Here is a 16,981-nt window from a genome sequence, read left to right on the forward strand (position 1 = left end):
GGGAACCCGAGTCCCAGGGCCCTGCTGGCCTCCCGCCTGCGGAGCTTTGCCTTCCCGGACCTTCCCCCACGTGCCCCGGAGGCCCTCCCTCGCCTTCCTGCTCTGGGCAGCCTGCCAGGCCCAGGGACCCCGCCTCCACGGTGGGCAGGCCTTCCAGCGGGCTCTCGGGGGCTGTGTGTGCGCCCACGTGGGTCCCACAGATGCCGTCAGGCTCCAGGAAGCACTTGCACCTGCTGGGGAGCCGTAACGGGCGGGCTGACTGCTCGGGTGTCTGGTTTCCGTGTGCAGCGCCCTCGCTGTGGGTCCCTGGGTCACAGCGAGCCGCTCTGGGGTGCCCGCTGGACGCCTGTGGCCGGTTCAGCCGTGTGACCCAGTGTCTGAGTCGTGGCTTGGGGCTGGGGGCAGCTGCTCCGACGCCGGATCCAGGCTCCGGTGCCCCCAGGCCCCGTTGACCGCGTCCCTTGACCTCCGCAGAGCCAGCTGGAGGCCCACCAGGAGGAAGGCATGGTCGTGTCTCACATGGTCATCGCTGGCGTGGGGATCTGGCTCGCCTTCACCTCCGGGTCCACGCTTCGCCTCTTCCACACTGAGACGCTCAAGCATCTTCAGGACATCAACGTAGCCACCCCCGTCCACCACATGCTCCCAGGTGATCAGACCCGGACGGGGCGGGTCCCGGGGAGGAGAGGGCGTCAGGGGGGCACGGAGCGCAGGCACGGCCCCCTCGGGGCGAGGGCACAGAAGTGCATCCTGCGTTAGCTCAGGCCCGGGTAAGGCCCCGTTCTTAGAGTCGGAAGCCCTTGACCGTGGACGTTTCTCGTACTTAAAGCTGATGAGACCGGGCCCTGGGAGCGGGGGCTCGAGCTGAAGAGCAGAGAGAAGGAGGAGCAGCGGGGCAGAGCGGGCTCCCGGGAGCCAGAGGGGCAGCCTCATGGCCGAGCCCGCCAGGCCCAGAGCAGGAAGGAGGCCCTGGCGGGGGAGAAGACGAGCAGAGAAGCGGGACTGCGGGAGCGGCAGGTGGCTGCTGCGTGTGCGGGTAGCTCGTGTGCGTGCACGGAGCTGCCGTGTTGCTTGTAGCTGGTGGGTGCGTAGCTGGCGTGTGTGCGTGAGCTAGTGCGGGTGGACGCATGGATCTAGCGTGTGAATGTGCGTGGCTGTCGCATGTGAGCACGTAGCTGGTGTGCACCTACGCACGCGTGTGGCACGTCTGCCGCGTATGCATAAGCACGTGGTTACCTTGTGCGTAAGCGGGTAGCCAGTGGGTATCAGCAAGCGCCCGGTATTTATAAGCGTGTTGATGACGTGTATATGTGCGTAGGTAGCGTGTGGTCCCGCGGCCGGTACCTCGTGTAGCTGGTGCGTGTGACCTTGTAGCTCGAATGTACTCATGTGTCCGGTGTGCATAAGCGTGTAGTTAGCGCACGTACATCACGTGTAAGCGTGTGGCTGCCGCATGTGTGTGGCACGTGGCTGGTGTGTGCGTGCACGGAGGGGTACGTGTGAGCATGTCACCGATGCGTGTGGGCACACGGCTGGACGCGTGTAAGCAGGTGGCTGCTATGCAGGAGCTGAGGGGCAGAGGGGAAGAGGCCAGTGGGGTTGTGGCCGAGAGTGTGCAAGGAGCAGCCCGCAGGGGACGGAGGGAGGGTCCGTGGGGACCCGCTCTGGCCCAGAGAAGCAGTGGCCTGGGGCACAACCGATTAGGGGGAAGGAGGGCCGGGAAGTCTGAGCCTCAGGGCCTGGGTTGTGGGGCCACAAAAGCCCTGTACGTTGCACGTGGTGCTGCGGAGCAGAGCGGCCCCGTAGGAAGTTGGGAGGAGCATGTGGCACGTGGCCGAGGAGTCAGGAAAGGGGTGTAGTTGGGGAGATCATCACCCGGTGGGCGGCGAGGGACGGGGATGGGGCAGAGGGTGACAGGTCAGAATCAGGCCCCACCCTGAGGAGGTGAGAGGAGGCTGCAGAGTCAGAGGGAGCCCTGCAGTGCGCAGATATCCAGGGGGCTGGGATGGGGTGGGGGGGAGTAGGCCGGGGGGGGGCCAGGTGGGGGATGGCCAGGGGAGGAAGGGCCAGGTGGGGGGGCTAGGCAGGGGGGCCCAGGGGAGGAAGGGCCAGGCACGGGGGGCAGGTGGGGGGGGCCAGGCAGTGGAGGCAGGTAGGGGAAGGGTGGCCAGGTGGTGGGGGGCTAGGCGGGGGGCCCAGGGGAGGAGGGGCAGGTGGGGGACGGCCAAGCACGTGGCCTGAGAGCAGGTGTGTGCCTGTGTGCACACGTGTGCATGCACCTGCGGGGTGCAGCTGTGTGCATGGGGGTGTGTGGGCGTGTGAGAGCGTGTGGACACCCGTGTGGGCGTGCGCATGTGTGAGGTGTGACTGTGCAGATGAGAGCCGTGGGTTTAGCGTGGGGCGTGTGTGGGCGTGTGAGGGAGGAGCTTCGCGGCAGAGATTGAGTCTGGACTTCGGCTTGGCGGAGCCCGTAGCCAACGGCGCCAGGCGCCCCGGTCAGGTTGCCTCGTGATCGACCGCACGTGTTCGGCAGCGTCTGCGTCCTGTAAGCGCATGAGCATGGAGAAAACCTCTTAGAACGGTCGGGGCCCCTGCCCCGCGGGCCGTGGAGCGAGTGGTCAGTCTCACACGTGCGACGCGAGTTCTGTTGCGACCGGGTAGCCTGTGTGTACGCGTGTGCGTTTAAAAGTGGCGAGACTGGTGGTGTCAGCGGGAGGTCTCGCGCTGGTGTTGGTGTCGATCGGTTGGTGCTTGTTGGGCAGCTGGTGGCTGGTTGCTGGCAGGTCGGTGGCTGGTGGCTGGAACGTGGTGAAGGTGCCGTGGCTTAGGCAGAAGGCGCTAGAGGAATAGTCACCGTGGATGCGGGGGAAGCAGGGTGGTTTGGGGTCGGGTCTAGAGAGCCTGGATCAGGGGAGGACCGTGGAGTTGGGGACGGGGGCGGGGGGACCAGGCAGCGGGAAACAGGCCAACGTCGGGGCTGGGTGAGGCCGAGAGCTGTTCCTCTGCTGTTTGACACACAAACCGCTGCAGGCGTGCGGCCCACGTGAAGGCGCACACTCTCCACCTCGTGGCCGTGTGTGCCCGCGTGTGCGTGTGGCGAGGAGACAGCGCAGCCGTGACTCTGACAAGTGTCTCCTTGGAGAACGCAGGCGCTTCTGTGCTGTGAGGAGACCCGGTTGCGTAAGGTCCGGGTTGGCAGCCAAGTGGCCCGCAGCCGCCCTGGGCCTGTGAGCACACGGGAGCTGCGCTGGGGCTGCGACGGCCTCTCTCTTGCACACGTGCTGGTAGGGCAGGTGCTGGCGCTGGGCTCTGCGTCACGGAGGGCATGACACTGGGCCCGTCCCGGGGGCGGTGCTGGGAGCCCCGACCCGCTGTCACCTCACGCTCGCTCCCCAAGGTCGCGGCGGGTCGTGGTGGGTCCGGACCCCCAGAGGCCAGCACCCCCAGGCCGCCGTCCGCCTGGCCCTGCCCCCTCGTCCACACCGCCCTCCTTCCATTCTCACGCCCTCTTCGTGGTGGTTTCAGTCTCCAGCCCACGGCTCCCGTGTTTGTGCAGCTGCATGGCTCTGCGAGTGCCGGTCACGGCCACATGGGCCCTGGCGGGGCCTAGCGGGGGTGCAGCGAGTCCCCGAGCGCGGCCTCCCGGTCACAGCACCGCCCCCGCTGCCGGGTTCCCCTGCCCGGTCTTCACGCCAGTCTCTCTCCAAGGCCGACACACCTGTCGCTGACCCCGTCCCCCCGAATCCCTTGCCTCTGTGCTCCAGCGCGTGGGGGTGTTTTACACCAGACCCGTGTCTCCCGCTCCCCTCGGAGGTCATCGCCCCCGCAGCTGAACAGCCTAGGGGGAGGGTGGGCGTGCGAGTGGGATTTAGCTCCGCTCAGGGCCAGGTGGCATCTGTCACGCCCCCCCTTCCGTCGTAGCAGCCGTCTCAGCCTCGGGCCGGGTCCCCAGCGACGGGCCCTGGTGCACCCCACTTTCCCCCAGAAGTCGTGGCGCGTGTCTCTCGCATGCAGAGGCGCCTGGGCGGGGGGTGCTGGGCTGTCGCTCACGGGCACTGCTGGGGACGGCCCGGCGGCTCATGTGGACACCGCGTCCTGCACGTGTCGCGGCGCCAGCCTCCCGAGGGCCGTGTCCTGCGTGTAGTGGGCACGGGAGGCAGCCTCTGGTGCTGTCGCTGGCCGGTGAGATTCTGGGGCCTTCTGAAGGTGAAGCCTCCCCAGGCAGGAGGAGCAGACGTCGGGGGTGAAATTGAGGCTGTGACTCAGGCCCTTCCCCAAAGTCGCTCCGTGGAGTCGGTGCCGCTGCCGGGGCTTGAGCCGCGCTCCAGGACGTCGGTGCAGCGCCCGCGGGGCGGCGCCTCCTGCTCACAGTTCAGTGCTGCGGACCCTCGCGCCCACGCTCCTCGGCACAGACCGCGTCCCACTTCACACCATCTGGCAGGCGACGGGGAGCCGCTGGTCAGGAGCACGCGGACCCCGTGGAGCAGACTCCGGGTTAGAAGGCGCAGGGTTCCCCGCAAAGACGTCGCACGGACCTGCTGCCTGTGGGTCGTGAGCAGTGCAGCTGCTTCCCCTGTGACGTGGGCTTTCCTGCTTTGTCCGGAAGGTCCAAGGGAGAATATTTTGGCAGAAAAGTTGTGAAAGGTCGTGGTAAGCCAGCCCCTCCGTGTCCCCACCGCGTGGGCACCTTGCCTCCCAGGAGGGACCTCGCCGCATAGAAAGGCCAAATGAGGTTTTTTAAAAAAAATCAGTGTAACTTTAGAAAGGACGTGCGTGGACCACATCAAGAGGAAGTTGAGCAGATGGGAGCGGAGTCGGGACCAGCTGTGAATCAGCAAAGCCGAGGGAGGGGCCTGGCGTCGTCAGGGCTCGGGGCTGGCCGGGGCCCACCAGCAGCAGCCCCACCGGGTGCCGACCACGCTCTGAGGCTCGGGGCCGCGTCCGTCGCCCGTCGAGGTGTCCAGCACGAGCACAGAGGCGAGCCTCCCGGCAGCTCCCATCCCACTTGGTAGTCGGGGTGGGAGTTGGTTTCATCCACTTCAGAAACTGCCTGCGCACGTGTCCCTATAGCTTTACACGTATTTGACCCCAAACAGAGTCGCACGCAGCGCCCGCCCAGCTCCAAACCCAGTCCCCTGAACAGGCTTCTGGGGAACAGAAACCCCGTTAGCTTTCAACCAGCACGTGAGTCTACACTGACAGACAAAACTGAATCTTTTTGTTTATGTAGGTTTAGTTTGAGGTTTTGGAGGGTTTCTGGGTGTTTTTTTGTTTGTTTGTTTTTTGCCATCGCAAGGGAAGTCGTAAGAGCGGCCGTGTCGCTCTCCCTGTGGCCTCGGTGTTGGCCCGTCTGCATGTGTTTTCAGCAAGGTGAGCTGCAGGTGGGCCGCAGACGTGCAGAGTAGCCGTCAGGCCTGCGGGGAGGAGAGCACACCGACCCTCGGGGCCGCGGGCAGGCTGGACCGTTCTCATGTATGCCTGGCCTGACAGCCCACAGGGAAGGCTGGGAGCCCCTGAACATCCTGGAGGCCGGGATCCCGCCCGGGAGCCCCCCGTGGGGCGGCACCGCAGGGCCTTCGCCGTCAGACCAAGCGCAGGAGCAGCCAGAGCTGGGAAGGCCTTTCCGGCTGCGCTGTGTCCTGTGAGCGTTGCCCAGGCCGCTGCCCGCACCGAGCCCGGGGCCGCGGGAAGCCACCTGCTGGGGCGCGGGGTGCAGGGGCCGCTCTCCCGGAGGGCGTGGCCACCACCTGGGTGCCCAGGATGGAAGCGGCGCCCGGCCCTCCTCTCTCCCTGCCGCGGTCGTGGGCACAGCGCATGGTTGAGGCCTGGGGGCCCGGCGAGCGCCCCACCTGCAGGCCGTGGCATTTCCAGGCCGGGCGCCCGGTGCCTCCCCCCGCGCGGTGCCGCTGCCGAGACCAGAGCCCGCTCCCCTCCCCTCTCTCTCCAGGGCACCAGCACCTGTCCGTGACCAGCCTGCTCGTCTGCCACGGCTTGCTGATGGTGGGCACCAGCGTGGGCATCGTGGTGGCCTTGCCCGTGCCCCGGCTGCAGGGCATCCCCAAAGTGACTGGTGAGTGGTCGCGGCTGCGTGCCTGTGCCTCCCGGCCCCGTCCCGCCCTCCGGCCTCCAGAAGCCCCGCGGTCTCCGTCGCGCTTTCGTGTCCCGGGAGCTGCTTAAACGGCGTCAGTTATTTGGGCTTTTTTCCCTTTTCGCATACTCTGTAGTCTGAGTCTGTTCATTTGCATCCTCAGTTCTTTCTTTTATTTTTCTGCTTCTTGGGGCCCAGGGAGAATTTTACCCCAGGAATGTGTTTTCATGTCACCTCAGTCGCTACCTATTACTCTCCGTCATTTACATACGGTCTTGCTCAATGGCGTGGATGCTTTTTATGCTTCACACCGCAAAGAAGGAAGCTCAGCATCCAAACAAGCTGCGGTGCCCTTTTTCTGCAATGTTGGTAGGAGTTCAAACGGGCGCAGTCTCTTCGGGACACAGCTTGGCATTTTGGATCCTAAGCCTGAAAACGCTCTTGTGTCTGGATTCAGGATTTTTCAGTTGAGAAATCTGCCTGGCGAAGCAGCCAAGTCCATGAACAAAGCAAGATGCAAATAGAGATACTTGACACGGCATTCGGTTTTCCGTAGCACAAAATAGGACACGACTTCAAAATCAGGGGTGAAGAGATGTGTAAGAAAAGGCTGTAGTGGGTTTTAGAACATAATGAGCTGGTGCAGGTGATGTTTGAGTGATCACAGAGCAGTGTCAAGTCTATAAGGAAAACCAGGATCTCAAATTTTATTTTTTTAAAATATTTTATTTATTTATTTATTCATGAGAGATCCACAGAGAGGGGCAGAGACACAGGCAGAGGGAGAAGCAGGCTCCCCGTGGGGAGCCCGATGTGGGACTCGATCCCAGGACCCCGGGGTCATGCCCTGGGCCGAAGGCAGGTGCTCAACTGCCAAGCCACTCGGGCTGCCCAGGGTCTTAAATTTAATGTTGATTACATGGTATCAGCCACGTGGGAAAAAAAATCTCGGAGAAAAAGATTTATGGGAAACTCACCAGGATGTTTATGAGGTTCTGTTTCCGCAGTTTCTTCCTAATGACAACTCTAGGACGTTTCATGGGACTCCTGTCATGAACAGGTCTGTGCTTCACAGAAATGACCCACCTGTAGGGCTAAGGATCCCAGTTTCGTTCATTCGTCTCCTGTTTTCTGTTTTTCTTATGATCTATATTTTGCACACACACAACATTGCGTGGAATGGATGTGCGCAGGCTCCGTGGTGGTGAAGGGGTCACGCCCACCTGCAACTGGTGCGGGACTGGGGTGTCACCCTGACCCAAGGTGCCCCTTCCCCCCACGATCGTGCTTAACTCTCCTCCGCGGCTCACGCGTGCCCTCATCATCATGTGTCTTACCTGCATGTTTACGAGCTGTTTGCAGCTCTTCATGTTGCATGAAATGTCCCTGCTCGAACCGGCCTGATGGCGTCTGAGGTGCACGTCAGGCGTGGAGCCGGGTGTGTAGGTACGCACGTGCTCTCCTTCCCTAGGTGGCAGGGAGAGGTGTCCTCAGGTTGTCAGGTCGGTGACACCTCCTGCACTGGTGTCTGAGCCTTCCCACCCCCGGGGTTCCCACCAGCACCTGCTGTTTTCAGCCCTGCCCGGGGGAACGGGGGAACAGCAGCTCGCCTTGCGCCCGGCTAAAGAATCCTGTAATTTGATCTGCTTTGGCCAAGGTGGGATGAAGGGAGGGCTCAGGCCCGTGTCAGCCCTAAAGCATCTGGTTAGAAGGGCACACACTTCCCATGTCCCTGTTGCCTCACCTGTGAAGCAGTTGAAAGCCTGGACACTGTGGTCCCCCGACAACATGGGGCCAGGGCACTCGGGGAGGGGGAGTAATGGATGTTTCAGAAGAGACCTCTGGGTGGTTTCTGACATGTGCTCTTGGGTTAGGTAAGGATTTTAAGATTAAATTCACATCGCTCTTAAATCCCCCCTAGATAGCTGGAGGGATGGATGGATGGATGGATAGATGGATAGATGGGTGGGTGGATGGATGGATAGATGGATGGACGGATGGGTGGATGGGTGGATGGACGGATGGGTGGACAGATGGATGGACGGATGGGTGGATGGATGGACGGATGGATGGATGGATGGGTGGACGGATGGATGGATGGGTAGAGGGATGGATGGGTAGAGGGATGGATGGGTGGATGGATGGGTGGATGGACGGATGGATGGACGGATGGGTGGACGGATGGATGGATGGGTAGAGGGATGGATGGGTGGATGGATGGGTGGATGGACGGATGGATGGACGGATGGGTGGATGGGTAGAGGGATGGATGGGTGGATGGATGGGTGGATGGACGGATGGATGGACGGATGGGTGGATGGATGGATAGATGGATGGGTGGATGGATGGATAGATGGATGGATAGATGGATGGACGGATGGGTGGACGGATGGATGGACGGGTGGACGGATGGGTGGATGGATGGATGGGTGGGTGGAGGGATAGATGGATGGACGGATGGGTGGATGATGGACGGAGGGATGGATGGGTGGATGGAGGGATGGATGGGTGGATGGATAGATGGATGGACAGATGGGTGGATAGATGGACGGATGGATGGACGGATGGACGGACGGGTGGACGGATGGACGGATGGATGGACGGGTGGACAGATGGACGGGTGGATGGACGGACGGATGGATGGATGGATGGATGGTAGGTAGATAGATGATAGTCAATGATCAATGACAGATGATAGATGATAAAAGGTAGATGCATGGATGGATGGATGAGTGATTGATCAATCCTCAGGTTAATTAAAACCATGGAGGGAGCTCATTCTAAGCCATGGAACCCTCTGGTACTGAGACATGGCAAGAAGCTACTGGCCCTTTAAACCTCTTGTGCCTAAAACCAACCCATTTCCAGCATTTAATTTTTCAGTCAAGACTTAGGTCCCTGTCTGCAGGGAGTGGGCAGGGAGGCCCCTTACGGGGCGCAGGGCGGCGGTGCTCTGCGGGGCCCATGTGGGCATCAGGATCTCAGACCCTCGCTGCGGATGTTTCCGTGGATCCGCTGCAAGTCCTTGAGAGTGCGCGGCCGGGCAGCTCTCCTCACTTGACGCTGTGCCTGGTATCGGAGTTCCACGGGGGTTGGGGTGGCTCGGACGAGAGAGGGGGGTGCCTGTTGATTTCTCTGTGATTCCGTCTGTTGCATGCGGCCGTTGCCGACTGATCCCTGCTCAGGAAGAGGCATGGTCTCCTACCACGCGCACAACGGGCCCGTCAAGTTCCTGGTCATGGCCACCGCTGCCCTCAAGACGGACAAGGACAAGCCCACGGACAGCCCGCCAGCCTGTGCGGACCCCCAGGAGGAAGAGCAGAAGGACGTGCCCCCCAGCGAGGGCCCGAGTCAGGGCAGCCCGGACGCCGTCTGGCTGGGCGCCTCGCTGGGGGCCGGGACACACAGGAGTGAGGTCTCGTCGTCGTCCGGGTCCCTGACGCCGTCGCAGGGCTCGGGCTCCCTGGAGCCCAGGTCGGAGGAGAGCGTCGTCTACGATCTCCTGCGGCTGCCCAGCGTCCTGCCGGGCAGAGGGCGACGGGCCAGGAGGGCGAAGGCCAGCTCGGTGCTGGTGGTGTGCGGGGGCCAGGGCCACCGCAGGGTGAGCCGGAGGGCCCGGCAGCAGCGGCCCGAGGAGCTGGCCGCCTCCGTCATGGTGTGGCAGGTGCCGCTGCTGACCGCGTGAGCCCAGGCAAAGCCGTCGGGCCGCCTGGCGTCCTGGTACCTGCGGGCTTGCGGGGAGTCCGGCGCACTCGGTAGCACGGAGATGCCTTGACCGTTCTTAGGACGTCTCCCTCGGCTCAGAGCCGCCGCCTTTACTTCTCCCGCGTGTCTTCAGATTCCCGAGTAGAGCTCGTGGTGGCAAAGGGGGCCGGTCCGCACATGACAGGCTCCGCTTTCTGCAGTGAGCTGGGATGTCCAACGTGCGGGGTGTGCTGTGTGTATATTTTAACAAAGTAGTGTTTTTATATATTTTTTTTCTATTAAAAATTAACAGTTAATGTTTTAGGGAACCAAACGATCTGTAACGTTTCACAAATAACGTTTGCTTCGAACCAAAATGCTCACCCCTTCACCTGTGCGTAGACTCCAGCGTCCACGCCAAAATCCTTCCTCCTCACGTCAAGTGGTATGGGTGCCCGTGCTGGAAAGCCCACGTCTCCCAGGTGTGCTGGGCGGCCCCTTCATGGTGCTCGCCGGGGCTGCGGGCGGCCAGCCGTGGGACTCAGGCCGCACAGCTGCCTGCGTGCTGGGTGTCCCGCAGGTGCCCCGGGGCCCGCGGGCGTCTCGGGGTGTGCGGGTGAGCGTGAGTCCCCGACGCTCCACGTGGGTTTATGTATCGTGTTGTACTTACCGAGTGGTTTACAAACGTTCATGCGGGCGTCACCGGAAGTAAGCTCCTCAGCACTTTACAGATAAGAATGCTAACTTTATGACTTGGCCAAATATTCTCCAAGGTGCACATGTACCCCCACGTGAAAGTAATATCTCCTGAAGCTTTCTCAAATTGTTAGCTGCTACCTTAAGTCATAAATAAAGTTTTTATTTAAAAATACAGTACCCGGATTGCCTTTTTTTTTTTGTCCACAAAACACGAAGGAGGGCCTTAGGTTCTGGTGAGTTCAGGGCTGGTCCGCTGCCCCCCCCCCCCCCCCCCCCACCTGCTGGCTTGAGAGGTGTGAATCCCGGAGACTGTCCGAGTGCGTGGAAAAGCACGCGTGATTGGAGGTAGGTGCTGAGAAACTGAGACTCACGTACTTGGCAGTTTGAGCTTTGAGTGACGTCCTGAGTTGAATGAATTTAATGTCAGTTATGAAGAGAAGTGCCTGTTGTAGACCAAACATCCTGATATTTGTGCCCAGTAAACAGTGGCGTTTCTTGGCCTTTTCGTGGGCCAAATAAAACAGAAGTGCCCTGATGTGTGTTCTATTTAAACCTTGATACTCAGAGATTTTTGGTCTTGATCGATATCTCCAAAAACTCAAAAATAGCAAGTTTTCCTGTGTCAATAAAAAAAAAGTAACGGTTGAGGTTTGCATGTGTAATACTGATGTATTTAGGAAAACCTCCCACGATGCCACGTATCATACTCACGTGCCCGAAGCCTTGCAGGGCCTGTTGGGCTCCACGCAGCAAGGGCCTTCCCTTTGGGGCCGTAATTGTCTCCCGTCCCCACCGCCCGGGAGCCCCGTGCGCCGCCTCCTGCGCCCTGAGAGCTGGTGAGCGCATAGTGCCTGGGACTCGCCGGCCTGCCTTGGGGGACGCTGCGGCCCCTCCGGCCCCTCCGGCTCCTCACACGCCCTGGGGCAGCAGCCATCACCGCTCCGGGGCCCAGGAGGCCTGAGCTGGGGTCCATGTGCCTCCGCGTGGGGTTGGCCCCTGGCACCCCAGTGGCATCCTGGGACCTGCGGTGTCGACCCACAGGTGCAGGTGAGTGTGGACCAGAGCTGTGCACGGGAAGTGTGCCCCAGGGGAGGCCACAGATGCCAGCCCAAGTGATGCCAGGGGTGCTGTCCCGACTCCTGGGGACTCCAGCCACTTGCTCTGATCAGCCACCCCCGCCCCCTGCCCCCCTCAGCCCCCCACTCCTTAGAGCCCCCAGCCTCCCTCGAGCCCTCCCGGCCCCTTGGGGTCCTGCTCCCCACGTGCTCCCAGCCCCCCTCGGGCCCCCGCCTCCCTCGTGCCCACTGCTCCCCTCGGCCACCCTGTCCCTTCGGGTCCCGCTCCCCACATGCTGTCAGGCCCCCTTGGGCCCCCTGCTCCCCTCGGGCCCCTGCCCCCCTGGCCTAGGGCCCAAGCTGATGGACCCGCTCCAGCAGCTGTCCAGAGGTGCTGGCCCAGCTCTGAAGCTCGGCAGATAAGGGGCTGCTGAGGAAAGTTGGGGCGAGAAGCCGGGTGGGCGGACAAACTGCCTGGCCCGTACCCCCTGGGAGCCCGCAAGGCCTCCCCGCCCCAGGCCTGCGCTGCCCTCCATCGCACCTGCCTGTGAACCTGTGAACAAGACATCGGCCCAGCAGGAGCCTCCCCAACCTATCTATGGGGAGTGGGGCCCCCCTGGGCCGACTTGGCACAGAGAGGGGTGACCGGAAGCGAGAGGAGCCCTGGCGGAGTCGGGGAGCAGGTGGGCCACACGCACACTGGCAGGACCGCGAGCCTGGAGAACTGGGGGGTCCTGGGGAGTCTGCAGACCGTCCTGACGGTCCTCAGCGGGACCCCTCCAGGAGCTTGCCCTGGGCCCTGATACCAGGTCCCCAGTGAGTGGGGGGCTGCCCTGGAGGCCTGCAGGCACGGGGGGGGGCCCTGACAGGGCTCTGGTCTGCTGGGGCGCTCGCTGCACCACCTCCCACTCCGTCCTGGATGGGGACACCCCACCTCCTCCTGTCTCTGCCCCCTGACCCCCTGACCTCCAGGTCAGGGCTGGCTGGACCAGGTCCCCCTCCCTCTCTGAGCTGACAGGTGTTGCAGAGCCCCCCACCCCCACCCCCGGACCCAGTTCTGACTTGATGCACTCGGACTCCTGCAGGGCCTCCTGGGTCCGGGCACAGTCCTTTCTGCAGTCTCAGACTCTGGGAGGCATTTTCCTGAGCTCATGGTTTCCTCTGCAGCCCTGCTTCGGGCGGGGCGGGGCGGGGGGTCGGGGTTCCCGCAGGGAGGCAACGTCCGGAAGCCCGGGCGAGGCCCCCAGGCCCCTCCGCCGGCAGAGGGTCCTTTCAGGCCCTTTGGGGACTCGGGGCCTCTTCTGGTTCAGGGCACCCAGGCCTGTGGGTTTGCTGGGCCGGGGGGTGTCCTCCTTAGTGGTTGGCCGCAGCACAGCCTGTGGTCAGCGGTCAGGTCGGCCGAGCCTTCCCTGAGTCAGGGGCGGTCACATGCTGGGCTGTTTCTGACAAGCGGCAGAAAAGTGGGATTCCGGCAAATGGAGTCCTCTTTTATTATTATTATTATTATATTATTTCATTTATTATTTTATATTATTTATTATATTATCATTATATTTATTATTTTTTTTTATCGGAGTTCCATTTGCCAACATACAGCATAACACCCAGTGCCCATCCCAAGTGCCCCCCTCAGTGCCTCTTATTTGATTTTCTGAATCGTGCCCTCAAGCATCCCGTGTCCATCAGTATTTTCTAAATTCAATCGGATAAGCGTGTCCTAGATCCTGAGGGAAGTGGGATGATTTCTAGCCAGTTTTCTGAACCGTAAAAGGGACATGGAAGAACTTGCAGATTTTTGGCAACTTTTGGATTTTATGTGCAGGAAAGTGCTTCATAAAATTGGATATTTTTATGGATAAAGGACTCGGGAGTACGGGCATCGCTAGTGACCTACGACTCCGTTACCCGGGACACCCGGCTGTCCGAGGGAGGACAGTGCAGGCTGCCGTCCTGGCCCCGAGCCGCGATGGCCCAGCGGGTGTCTGGACCCTCCGGCCTCCTCCCTGCGCTGACAGTGGAACGTCACCGCCCTCCCCGCCCGTGTGGGCTGACTCGGGGCAGAGGCGCTCCCGCACGGCACCCCGCACCCCGCACCCCGCACCGCGCCTGCACTGCCTCCTCCGTGCTGGCTGCGCTCACCGGCGAGGGGCCGAGTGGACAATGTTCGCTCGGGCGGAAAACAAGAGCGAGAGACTGAGAGCGAGCGACAGCCGGCGGGGCCGCCCCTCTGCTGGGCCCTGGCTTCAGCTCCCGCGGCCTCGAGCTCGGGATTAACCCTTGCAGGGCGCCTCGCAGAACCCTTGGCCTCCCACCGCCCTGGCTGAGCACAGCCCCGGGGCCTTGCGGGGTTCCCCGTGCGTCCCTTGCCCCGGGGACCTGCAGTGGGGCCACGTCCCCTGTTCCTCCTCTGAAGGCGGCCAGCCCTGGGTCCCCGTGAGAAGGTGCAGGCAGGGGCAGGAGGCAGCGGCCTGGGGAGCTCAGCTGACCTCACCTGTCACCTGCCACCTGTCGAGTGAGGGCTGTGACCTTGGCTTGCTCCACACGGGGACCCATCGTCCGGTTGTGCGTCTCGGAGCTGTCTTGCTGTCGGCAGACGCCCTGCGGACACAGCTCCGGGAGGACGTCCAGGCCCCCCTGTGTGGTGAGGCCACCGTGGCGGCCCGAGGGGACCTGATGGGAAGTGGGGGACAGGGTGTGGGGGGTACGGGGTAGGGCGGGGGGGCTGGCTGGGGCTCCTGGGCGGCTGGGGTCGGCGGGTCTGGGGCCTGGCTGCATGGTGGGGCCAACACACGAAGGGCCAGAGCTGGAGCTTCTCTGCGACGGGGCAGCTTTCCCCGCGGTGCCGCCGCCTGCCCGAGACCGCAACATCCTGGGGGCCTCGCGGAGCGCGTGGGCTGTGGGCCGTGGGCGATCTGGAGCGGCCTCGTGCCAGGCGGTGCTCGGGGCAAGGGCACGTGTGCTGGTCCCCGCGGTCCTGCTTCCCTCGGGTCGCTCACGGGGCTGGGGACACAGGAGCGTGATGAGCAGCGGCGAGGTGTGTGGGTCGCGCTGCTGGCAGGTGACCCCTCGACCCCTCGAGCTCCTGTGGGGCGTGGTGTGGGGTGCGGTGCCCGACGTGGAGGGACAGCTCCGGGCACCCTGTTCTGGGTACATAATGGAGGAGTTACTTTTATTTTTTTCTGCTTATCAAAAAAAAAAGATCATTGCGGACTTACTTTTTCCTCGTGGCTGACTGTGGGATTCTTGTCCACGTGGGGCCTGGGTTCTCAGGCGGGGGCGCTGTGCCCTCCCCCCGGGGGCAGTGGCAGGGGAGGGGGGGCAGGTGGGCGGGGAGGGAGGAGCTGCGGGCAGGGGTGAGGCCTTGCTGGCCGAGGAGAGGAGACCGCTGGAGAGCAGGGGGCGAGAGCCGGTCTTAGGGCCGCGGGCTTGAGCGCAGCCCCGGGAACTCGTCCCCTCACAGACTCATCCAATGTCATCGCATGTATTTTCTCTTTTCGGTTTTAAGAGCAAACGATACACTTTCCAGGGGGAATAAATGGCACCGCTGAGCCCGCTGTGCCCTGTCCCCTCCTCTGTGGGGCCTGCTCTGCACTGAAGGTCTGGCCCCAAATCCTCTGGGTGAAGCCCTAACCCCAGACAGGTGGCACTTGGAGAGGGGACTTTGCGGGGCGAATAGGGGCAGATGAGGTCAGGAAGGTGGGGCTGGGCTGGGATTCGTGGCCTTATCGAGGAGGGGACCCCCGGGCTCACTCTCTGCCGCGTGAGGACACAGCCAGGACCCCCCCCCCAGCACCCACCTGCTGCCTCCCTTCCAGCCCCAGAGGGAGAAGGAGCAGGGGTTGCACCCCGTGCCTGCTGCGGGGCTGACTGAGGTGGCCGCCGAAGGGCCAGGCCTGCTGGGAGCTGGTCCCTGCGGGAGACCCTGTGGGCAGGTGAGGGGGGGTGGTGGCTCCCCCAGCAGAGTCTGGCAGGGGTGCTGGGGGTAGAGCCGGCTCCAGAGGGGCGCCACACACGGGTGGGAGAGCTCTCGGGACCTGGGGGGGTAGAAGGACTGGCGACTCAGGTGTGGGGAGGCCCCCGGTCATGCTGCCTCCTGGGTGAAGGGACATTTCACCCCGAGACCCAGCGTGGCGGCTGCAGGAGGCTCCGGGGTGGGGGGTCACTGGCACCCACGGGTGGTCTCCAGGAAGGACTGGCCCAATAGGGTGGCGCTGCGGGGAAAGGGGGGAGCGCTGCCCCGGGGTCCCCGCCCAGTGACTCCAGAGGTGTCCCCCCAGGATGCCCGGGGTGGGGAGACGCCGCAGGAAGCAGAGACCCCTCGGGCGCGGCGGGGACGGGTGGAGGCCAGTCCCAGCTCCCGCCCTTCCCCTGCCCCCGGCTGCCTGCACCTGCCGCGTGGAACAGAGCGAGGGGCGTGGAGGGTGGGGGCCAAGAGGAAGGGGTGGGCGGCCTCCCCCCTGGGGGTTCACAGCGGCCGGCCAGGTTTGAGGCTCGTGGTTTTCAGGAGAGGTTTCCCGGCACCCGCGGGACCCCGGAGAGCCGTGGGAGGGCCCTGTCCCGTGCGAGCTGGGGTGCCTGCCTGGTGGGCTGTTTATTGGAAATACTTTAGAGCCCATTTTCAAGCATTCCGCCCCCAAACTAATAATTGCCTAATTCCACAGTAAGACATTGTCTGGAAGAGGGCCGGGGGGTCGTCGCCGTGCCCTCCTGGTGCTGGGGTCCTGGGCTCACGCGTTGGCAGACGGGGACCTGGAGCCGCGGGCTCGGCGCCCGGGGGCGGGGGGTGGGTCCAGCTGGGGCCGTGGCCGCCCCCCCAGACCCGCCAGACCCGGAGCGCGGGGCTTGGTGCACAAACGGGGGGCGTTTTGACAGCATGGATGTTGGCACATTTAACTCCCTACTGAGGAAATGGCTTTGTATTTTGCATGTCGTTTCTAAATTCACTTTTTTTTTTCCAATTCATTTTTATTGTATTTTTTTTAAAAGGCCAGTCCCTAAGCAATGAAAAATAAGAAAACACAACAGCCCTGATTCATCACAGCAGACAGTCTGAAAGCCTCCGTTTTCACAGAGAAGACACAAAACCCTTGTGTTAGCTCCCCGGGGCCGCCAGATTGAGGCACCACGTGGGGCTGCGGACCACAGGGACTCGGCCCCCCGTGGCCTGGAGACCAGCCTGAGGTCCCTGTGTCACGGGGCTTCGCCACCTGAGGCCCGCAAAGCCTCCGGCCTCCGCCCGCGTCCCTGGCACCCTCGCTGGCACGTCCACCATCCTAACCTGGGCCTGCCCACTGCTTCCCTCAGCCTGGCCGTACCCGTGACGAGCCTCCGTGGGGACACGGCACGCTGCCCCGGGGCCCGCATGGCCTCGTTGCAAGTGGGCCACCTTCAGAAATGCCCTGTCTCCGCGTCAGGTCCCGTCCTTGGGGGCCGGGGGCTTAGGACTCCAACATAT

At 62.9% G+C, this 16,981-nt stretch overlaps 1 protein-coding gene across 5 annotated transcripts in view; it reads left to right on the forward strand.

Annotated features, from left to right (window-relative positions):
- The window catches only part of ARHGEF10 (Rho guanine nucleotide exchange factor 10), an 89,132-nt gene extending 78,487 nt beyond the window's left edge, over positions 1–10,645 (forward strand). For all 5 annotated transcript variants that reach the window (XM_077848514.1, XM_077848516.1, XM_077848517.1 and 2 more), the window contains 3 exons: positions 475–649; positions 5,948–6,070; positions 9,274–10,645. In XM_077848514.1, coding sequence (XP_077704640.1) covers positions 475–649; positions 5,948–6,070; positions 9,274–9,773 — 798 coding nt within the window. In that variant the 3' untranslated portion in view covers positions 9,774–10,645. The remainder of the gene's footprint in view (positions 1–474; positions 650–5,947; positions 6,071–9,273) is intronic.
- Positions 10,646–16,981: the final 6,336 nt, after the last annotated feature.

This window comes from Canis aureus, chromosome 15 (genome assembly GCF_053574225.1).
Source record: "Canis aureus isolate CA01 chromosome 15, VMU_Caureus_v.1.0, whole genome shotgun sequence".
In the NCBI taxonomy this organism is placed as follows: Eukaryota; Metazoa; Chordata; class Mammalia; order Carnivora; family Canidae; genus Canis; species Canis aureus.